This window comes from Garra rufa, chromosome 1 (genome assembly GCF_049309525.1).
Source record: "Garra rufa chromosome 1, GarRuf1.0, whole genome shotgun sequence".
In the NCBI taxonomy this organism is placed as follows: domain Eukaryota; kingdom Metazoa; phylum Chordata; class Actinopteri; order Cypriniformes; family Cyprinidae; genus Garra; species Garra rufa.
This window is the reverse complement of record NC_133361.1, coordinates 5,824,734-5,834,878: the sequence shown is the minus strand read 5'-3', so window position 1 is coordinate 5,834,878 and position 10,145 is coordinate 5,824,734. Positions and strand designations below refer to the sequence as shown.

General features: G+C 36.0%; 1 protein-coding gene across 1 annotated transcript in view; it reads left to right on the top strand.

Annotated features, from left to right (window-relative positions):
• Window positions 1-835: 835 nt before the first annotated feature.
• The window catches only part of LOC141334843 (obscurin-like), a 32,780-nt gene continuing 23,470 nt past the window's right edge, over window positions 836-10,145 (top strand). Inside the window, exons 1-3 of the mRNA XM_073840103.1 lie at window positions 836-896; window positions 1,007-1,321; window positions 1,423-1,734. Of these exons, the coding sequence (XP_073696204.1) occupies window positions 836-896; window positions 1,007-1,321; window positions 1,423-1,734 (688 nt within the window). The remainder of the gene's footprint in view (window positions 897-1,006; window positions 1,322-1,422; window positions 1,735-10,145) is intronic.

Below are 10,145 nucleotides of genomic sequence, written 5' to 3'. Positions count from 1 at the left end.
TGTAGATCTGCTTATGGATTCTGTGCCATTAAACACTTTCACTTTCAGAATCAGCATTATTCACAGAAGATTTGGTTCAAAACAGAGTTTGATCTCAATCAGGATACACTGAAGTGTTTTACTGTTTCTCTCTCCTCTGAACATGATCTCACGACTATAATTAAGCTGAAATGAAAGAAAGAAGCATTAGAGCAGCATTTATAATGTTCATAAAACAACAGAATAGAAAACCCACAGGAGTCTGAATCCCGGGACACAACACACTGATGATTCCCACGATTCAGTGCTGAAAAGAGAGTTTTCACAGAACAAACGAAAACTTAAAACTGTTAAATATTATCTCTCATCTTTATACGTTCCAATTTTAAAATAATAGCCAACAAATTCACACAGATATGTAAAAATACCAATCTTTGAGAGTATTCACATGAACACAGTTGCTTGCTTCTACAGTGAACCTAAACAATTAGAAGAAAAACAGATGTGGAGACACAGTGTCAGTTAGATTTGTATCTGCTGTTCTTCAGGAATTATCTAAATTGTTTTAATCTGCACTATTATATAACAAACCGGTACTCGCTGATTTAATATTCACTGTATATTTTCTTACATATTACATATTAGTAATAAAATCTACTTTTGAGAGGATATTTACAAGAAATGTGAAGCAACACTCCATCATGACTGGTACAGTGTCACAATACATCAACAAGAGCAGAATTTAAAAACTCAGTAAGATCAGAGGAAGTACGTGTACCAACACAGGAAGAGCTGCTAGTATTTAAAGAAAGAGTTGTGAGCATGTAAAGAACAGGAAGACTGGCAGAAAGAGAACATGGCTGATAAGTGTCATCTGTGTCTGCTGGGACTGATCTTTCTCTCTTCACTTCTCACAGGTAAACACATTTATACACGCTCTTGAAACTCCTTTGAAAGAGTTCAGTTTATATCTGCATACAATGAAGTTTCATTCAATAATATATAATTGAAAGTTCTTGTGTTTCAGGTAGCAGTGGAGTGGAGTATGTTCATGTGTTCATCAGTTCTGGTGAAAATGTCAGTCTGCTCTGTAATAATGCTCTTCCTGACTGCAACTCAACTACATGGATCTATAATAGAAATTCAGCAACAGTTGAACTGATTGGTTTAGGGATAAAGAAGAAAGACACAGAGAGACATGAGAGACTGAGTCTGGGGTCTGACTGCTCTCTGAACATCAAGAACATCACAAAAGAAGATTATGGATTATACAGCTGCCGACAATATGTGGATGGACAACAACAAGGAGATGATGCACGTGTTTATCTACATTTTCTTCACTGTAATTTTATGATTATATGGTCAATTTAAAAGGACAAATTATTTATTTAAACTTACATGATGATTGAAAACTCTGTGATTTGTGTGTGATTTGTGTTTCAGTCTCTCCATCATCCTCACAGACTGAGATCAGTCCAGGCAGCTCTGTGACTCTCTCCTGTCAGTTGTATTCATTTGCTGGAGTCTCTTGTGATGATTGGATCCGTTCTCAGAGAATTGAGCTGTTCTGGGTGAATCAGGCTGGTGTTAAACTGACGATATCAGACTCCAGATATCAGATATCAGCTCCAGGACACTGTATCATCACTGTGTCTACAACACTCCTGAATGAAGATGACAACAGAGAGTGGAGATGCAATGTTACTCACAGATATCAAGTCAAGACCTCAGTCACATATACTGTCAAGAGCTTAGGTGAGAAAACAATCTCATTAATCAGTTACTGAAGAGTCTTTTTTAGATGTGCTAATATAGAGTTGTTCTGTGTGTTAACTAAATAAAATATGATTGTCATATTCCAGAGTATGATTAATCTGAACTAACAGATGTCATCTTTACAGCTCAAGATAAAACAACAGCAGCAGTGATTCCAGTCCACATCACAAACTCTCAGGATCCCTCAACTCCAAACACACATGTGACTAAAGGTACATCATCACTGTCTTTCTCACCTAAGTGTGTCGCAGTGGCTCTCCGATACTGTTTTCTTCTCTGAGTGTGCTTTACTGTTTACTGAAGTGCTTTGAAACACGCACTTTAATAAAGTTAAGCTCAATTCTCAGGGGCTGCAAATTAGCCTTTGGCTAGAAGCCTATATGTAGAGCATCGGTTGCATGACATTGTAGCAATGTTATACTGCATTGTCCCTGTTAAATAAACTAATAAATAAAAAATAAGCAGTGAAAAAGACCTTAACCTACTGCTCAGCCCCTCTCTCAGACAGCATTCGGTTGCTTTATATTTCATTGCTCTTGAAAGACCAAATTATGTCAAAACGCCCATGTTTGTGTGGATTAGTCATGTAAACACAGTCAGTTATGTGTTAAAAAAGCGTAAACAACTGGGCGTATATTGGATCAGTGCAGTTGGTATTAAAGGGAGAGGGTGTACACACTGGGCACGGTTGCTTCGGACTGAGCCCGAACATGATTGCTCATATACTTAACTGGAAAAAATGTTTAATTGCGTGCAACAAAAAAAAAAGGAGGAACTAGGTTCAGAGAGGATTTCTGCTCTACTGTGGTCAAACTTGCTGGGTTCTGAGTAATATGTTTCCAGACTTCAACAGTGAGATCACAGCTCTGAAAATACTACACCTGTCATAATTCACTATTTTACTTATGAAGGTGTAGAATAGCTATCAACCATCTCAGTATTGTAAGAGCAACTACACAAAGACTCATATTGACTCACAGAGGTCCAGTACATATTTATCATTTATGTGAAGCTGAAGTATTAAGACGTTTTATTTATATGTTCATTATGTTTAAACTGAACTACACGATCACAGATCTGGGAGAAACTGAAGTCAGGACTGTTGGAGCGTTATTGAGAGGTACGACACGTCTTTGCATTGTTTATTGTTATATACCTTTGATTTCATTCACAGCTTCACAGATGGAGAGTGTTTTGTTTTCTCTCTTGATTTTGTTTATCATATTTCCTGCAGTGATTATGATTATCGTTGAGTTTGCAGCGTTTACTGCTCCTACTGTGATTCTTCTTCAGATCGTCTGTGCAAGAAGAGCTGGTGAGTTTTTGAGATGATTCACATTGATCTGTGACAATCTGCAATCAAAAAAGCTCAGTAAATGCTTTTGTGTTGAATTATTTTGCAGGGAGGAAAAACTCGCAGCACCAAGAGGAAATATGAATACAATATTATAATAAAATACTCTATACATAACAGGACTAGACTACAGCAATAATTTATCTTCATGCAAATTATATTATGAATATTTTCATGCAGCTTTCAAGGATATGTTCTCCATATACTGTACTTAATGCTTAAAATGTAACATTAAAAACAGTGATCTTCTCCGCCTACATCATGCTTCAACATGTTTCTTTGAGAATTACCATGCAAACAAATATAAATTCAGAATTTATAAACCTCTATTTTATTTATTTATTCATATAAATGTGTCTAAAAGTTACTCTCATTTGGTTACTAACCCTTACTTTTGAATAATTCAATAGATTTGGACACAAAAATATGCATCATATCAGCATTATGTCTTAATTGGCACATTTTCATGACAAAACCAATATCTAAAGTCAAGAACAGTCTAAAACCAAACCTTTTTTCAATGCACTGCATTGTGGCCAGCCTCAGGCACACCTGTGTAATAATCATGCTGTCTAATCAGCTTCCTAATATGCCACACCTGTGAGGTAGATGGATTGTCTCAGCAAAGGAGAAGTGCTCACTAACACAGATTTAGACAGATTTGTGAACAATATTTTACAGAAATAGGCTTTTTGTGTATATAAAAAAAAGTCTTAGATCTTTGAGTTCAACTCATAAAAAATGGGGGCAAAACCAAAGTGTGCATTTATAATTTTGGTCAGTGTATGTAACCTTGGTTCTCTGAATAGGAAACGAGACGCTGCATCACAACAGGAATATGTCATGCATTCATATGAGAAATGAATTACTTGTTTCAATTCAAGTTTATTTGTATAGCGCTTTTCACGATACAGTCGTTGCAAGGCAGCTGTACAGAAATGTAGGCTACTACAATACATTTAGCGGCTTACTAGTGGTGACTACTGTGTGTCAAGTCGATGTACATATGGTATAAATATTAAAATCAGTAATGGTGTAATCAAACAGAAATGTGTCATGAATGCCTCATTAGCCATTGATGTTACATTACAAAATAAAGCACTGTCGAAAAGTAGAAGAATGGCCAACAATGCAACGTTGTGTTCCTTATTCAGGGAACCAAGGTTACATACGTAACCAAGACATGAGTAGTAAGTCTGAGGTCGGATGTTGCAAGCACACCCTTATGAGGCATACATGATGGCTATGGAAGTAAAATACTGACAAATGTTTTTGAAGCAAAACAGGGTGCTGTATAGCACTAACTGAAATAAAATGCATCGTATTAACAGTGCTTGCATTTTAAGGTTGTGCAATTCAACATTGGTGGATATTTAGGCTGTGAATTTTTCAAGTGGAAACATAAAATTTAATTTGTAAAATTTTCAATGTTAATAATACAGATTATTTTAAAATACGACTTTTATAATTGCATTGTTTACAATTTCAATATTAAATATTCATACTATTTTAAAATACAAATTTAACAATTGCACTGTTCAAAATTTCAATACTAAATAATTTCAATACAACCTTTGATACTTCACAGGACATTTCGGTGCGTATTATTTCGCTTCCAGTAATTCACCGATTAAAATTCGCCAAGCAATTCGATGCTACACATCCGGGTATGGCAGGAAGAGCAATTGAGCATCGATACAAAATCGACGTCTGTTGCTTTCCGTTTCACTAGCAGATGGTGAAAGCGAGTCTTGCTGAGACCATTTCGGTCCGTGTACGTTTTATTCATTTGATTTTTTTATTTTAAATTAAATAAGCAGAAATAAGAAAACGGCTCCTTCATTAGTTTTTTCATTTGTTCAGAAAACGAAAAACCGGTGACTCCATCCAGAGCCATAGAGACCATCCATTGTTCGTTCAACAAAATAAAAGACCGTTGTTTATTTATTTTAATTCTTTTGCAGTCTTTAAAACAACAAACATACAAGTGCAATAACATTTATTACATCAAAATATAATATAACTAAGACAGTTAAAAATAATAATAATACAATTGGAAAAGCAATTACAAAATCACATAAGAAATGTACATAAGAAGAAAATAGTTACAAATTATTCAAGCAATAGATTTAAGGCTTTAAAATAATTTACAGCTTGTGTCGCGTTATTTCTTGATTTTTTTATTTTATTTTTTTTTTTAACGATCGCATATACCTGGCTGTTTCTATTAAAAGGAGAGTCAACAAGATAGTCCTCTGACTAGGCTTTCTTCTTTAACTCTTATTTCATAAATATTAATCTGCACCCAGCATGTTTTATTTTGCTGTATGTTTTTTTTTTTTTTTCTTTTTTTTTATCTGAGTATCTTTTAGACATTATACTCAGTTTTGGACAAGCGATGGTAAGTGCAAATACTGTAATGCAAATCGACTGAAGGTTACCCAGGGTGGAAAATTACTGTATATCATAGCCACAAGAACGTTTCATTTCGCCAGGATTTAAGTTAAGTGTGCACAGCCTAGATGCTCAAGTAAAATGTTGACATCAGCTAGATAAAAATAACACTTTAAAAAGTCGCTTTTCACGGTGTTCCATACAGCACGAGCAACAGCTTGCCAGACGAGCGATTCAGCGAGATGACTGACAGGACCATAGAGGAGGCAGAAGCCAAGAGCGCAAAGTGAACTTTTGTTAATTAAGAAGAAAATATAGGTGGTTGCAGGTAATATACATATACCAGTATAGCCACAGAAACGTTTTATTTTGCTGAGATTTAGGTTAAATGTGCTCAGCCTAGATGCTTAAGTAAAATGTTGATCAATAGCTTGTGCAGTCGGTGTTTCACGGTGTTCGGCCATCGACCGATCGCTCACCAACTGGGTGGGCCCAGGGAAATAAAATATTAGGCTAGAGTTAAAAAAGAAAAAAAAAATCTGCTATTTTATACTTTATCTATCTATCTATCTATCTATCTATCTATCTATCTATCTATCTATCTATCTATCTATCTATCTATCTTAATCGTCGTGTCAATCATCTCGCAGGATCACTCGTCTCGTGCGCTGTTGCACCTGCTGTATCGTCCTGAAGCGGACGATTGTCTGTTGTTCCGCTGACCTACATTGATATTATTTCTATAAAAAATATTTCATTATACAATTTTTATAAAAAAACGAAAGGTGGGACGTGGGCAAGTAGCCTACGTTGGTGGATGGCCGAACACCGTGAAACACCGACTTTTCAAGCCTAAGCGTTACTTATTATATAGCCTAACTGATACGAACATTTTACGTAAGCATATACACTGTCCACATTTATAATAACTGGCAAAGCTGGCAAAATGAAACGTTCCCGTGGCTATGAAAGTACAGTAAAATAAAATTATCCACCCTCGGTATTCAGCCTATTTGCATTACAGTATTTGCACTTACCATCGCTTATCCAAAATGAGCATAATGTCTAAAAGAAACACTTGACTGAACATTGATCTGTTCTCCTTTGAGCTGTCTGGGTACAGCTGCAGATACTCAGATTAAAAACCATACCGCAAAATTAAACATTTAATTAAAAAATAAATATGTCTGTGAACAGAGTTAGTTTAAAAAAAAAAAAAAAAAAAAAAAAAAAAAAAAATATATATATATATATATATATATATATATATATATATAGATATATAGATATATAGATATATACATATACATATATAATTTCTGCTTATTTCATAAATGAATAAAACGTACACGGACCGAAATGGTCTCAGCAAGACTCGCTTTCACCATCTGCTAGTGAAACGGAAAGCAACAGACGTCGATTTTGTATAAATGCTCAATTGCTCTTCCTGCCATACCCGGATGTGTAGCATCGAATTGCTTGGCGTATTTGAATCGGTGAATTTTTGGAAGCGAAATAATACGCACCGAAATGTCCTATGAAGTATCAAAGGTTGTATGGAAATTATTTAGTATTGAAATTTTGAACAGTGCAATTGTTAAATTTGTATTTTAAAATAGTATGAATATTTAATATTGAAATTGTAAACAATGCAATTGTGAAAGTCATATTTTAAAATAATCTGTATTATTAACATTGAAAATTTTACAAATGAAATTTTATGTTTCCACTTGAAAAATTCACAGCCTAAATATCCACCAATGTTGAATTGCACAACCTGAAAATGCAAGCACTGTTAATACGATGCATTTTATTTCAGTTAGTGCTATACAGCACCCTGTTTTGCTTCAAAAACATTTGTCAGTATTTTACTTCCATAGATGGCTAGGCGCCATCGGCTTGGTGTGATTGTGTAAGGGCTTCAGACAATAGTCACACAGGGTTTATCATAGCTAGAGCGACGTAGTGTGGAAATGAACCAATAAAGGGAACCATTTGAAAGGAAAGGAAACGTGAGGCCAAGTATGGTGATGTGTTGATATTTACAAGATAAATACAAAGCAACACCTCTTAATTCTGCACTGGCACACTCAGTTGGCCAGATTAAAAAAGTGAACAACCACAGGAAGAGCAGATAATATTTTAAAGACAGAGTTTTGAGAATATAATGAAGAGGAAGACTGACAGAAATAGAAATATGGCTGATAAGTGTCTCTTGTGATGATTTGATTAATTTTGAGGGAATTCAGCTGTTCTGGTTGAATCAAACTGGTGTTAAACTGACAATATCAGACTCCAGATATCAGATATTATTCTCATCAGCACACTGTATCATCACTCTGAATATAACTCTCCTGAATGAAAATGACAACAGAGAGTGGAGATGTCAGCTTACTCAGAGAAATCAAGTCAAGGCCACAGCTACATATACTGTCAAGAAACCAGGTGAGAAAACAATCTCATCAATCAGACGAGGAAGAGTCTCTGATAGATGTACTAATGTAATTATAGATAATGCTAACGAGTTATCTTGTGTACTAACTATTTAAAATATGATTGCCATATTCAACAGCAGAGGTCTCCAACTCAATTCCTGGAGGGCCGCAGCTCTGCAGAGTTTAGCTCCAACAAGCTCCAGCTCACTCCTGCTTGGGGTTCCTAGTATTCCTGAAGACCTTGATTAGCTGGATCAGGTGTGTTTGATTAGGGTTAGAGCGAAAATGTGCAGAGCTGTGGCCTTTCAGGAATTGAGTTTGAGACCAGTGTTCTACAGTATGATTGATCTTAATTAACATTTGTCCTTTACAGCTCAAAGTACAACAACGACAGCAGTGATTCCAGTCCACATCACAAACTCTCAGGACGTTTAAAACATAAAAAAAAAGTAGAAAACCAAAGAAAATCTATTTACTGTCCAGACCAGCTGGCATTAGAAACCAGTAAACCAAAATGAACAAAGCTCTCAGCGCACGTAAACTTGACTGTCATCACACATTTGTCTTTTAGCCCTCAATATTGTTATGTGTATAAACAGGTTAAAAAACACATGTTATTTGTATTATTATACTGATACGAACCTTATTCATCCAAATATTACAGAGTGTGTGTGGCCTCCACCTCCACCTCGAATTCAGTCCGAGTTGATTTGACCCAAGGAGCTGGGTTGGGTAGAAGAAAAAAACCCAGGATTTTTTAGAGTGTGAAGACTTTTGGAGTGGCCTAGTCAAATTCCTGACCTGAATCCTGTTGAGATGCTGTGGCATGACCTTAAAAAACCTATTCATGCTGGAAAACTCTCCAATGTGGCTGAATTACAACAATTTTGCCAAGATGAGGGGGCCAAAATTCCTGCACAGCGCTGTAACAGACTCATTGCAAGTTATCGCAAACGCTTGATTGCAGTTGTTGCTGCTAAGGGTGGCACAACCAGTTATTAAGTTAACTTGTTCACACCACTGCGCCCTATTATTTCTAATTTACTCATCTGAACATTAAACTCTGGTTATTTAAAAATAAAAATAATAATTCTCACTATTTGATCCACCACTTCATTTCCTTCTATTCCTATATGTGCAGGTATCCAAAAAGAGATAATGGCTTTTGTTTGCATTCTGAACAAACTTTGTAAGATGTCTGATAAACTGTCTCGTCTAGTCGAAGATAAACCCATCTTTAAACCTGATAATGCTGAAAAACAGTCTGAACATATGAGTACTTTGGGTATATTAATCTCTTCAACCCACTGAAGAGCCAATAATAGTGCAATCATTTCTGTAGCATACACTGATAGATGATCTTTAGATTCTTTTCTGTTTTATCATTTATACTCACTGAATCATTTTTACTAGCTGAATATCAACTACAGGCATTGGGAATAACCACAGCACATTAACTTAATCCAGTTTGATGAACCTCATTATTTGCTTTCCATCCGAAACTATTCAGATTTACATTCATGATCCCAGCAGTTTTCTAATACTCTTTTAACTGGGTGTATTTCTGAATGCCCTTGTCATGATCGGGGCTGTGGGTTTTCCCTCAGCCACCTGAGGTCGCTGTGTTGACACTGCACTCCCCTTATCGTTCACGTTTGTCTGGTCATTAGCACTGATTTCATTCACAGCTGTTCACCATCTGGACTATTGTATAAGAACTCTCATTTCTCACTCCTGCTTCATGTCTGCATTGTCTCGTGTCCTGTTTGTTTGATGTGTTTGATAATCCCTGGCTTTTGAGTTCTTGATTTTGGTTTTTGAGTATTTCAGTTTGTGCCGTGTTGGCCTTTTGTTCTGTTTTTTGTGTTTATTAAATATATTCTTTCCCTCCCTGCATTTGGACCCAGACCTCCTTAATTTACGTGACAGCCCTCCTACAGTAGCCCAATACACCAGTTTCAGCTTCAACCTAAGAAAACTACATACCTAATAAAAACTTCACACAATGTCAAAACCCATTTTTGCAAATGAAATGTAAATAAATTAGTTTTGTCTTTCGTTCCATTAGATTAGATGGAAAGGGTGGGGTTTGTGACCTATACTGATTTCATCCTCCTGGGGGCGATCGAGACGCTCTTTTTTCATCTTCAGCACTCTTGAGGATCACTCGATGTGCGCATGCGCGAGTTAGAGAGCGGAGCAGGTGT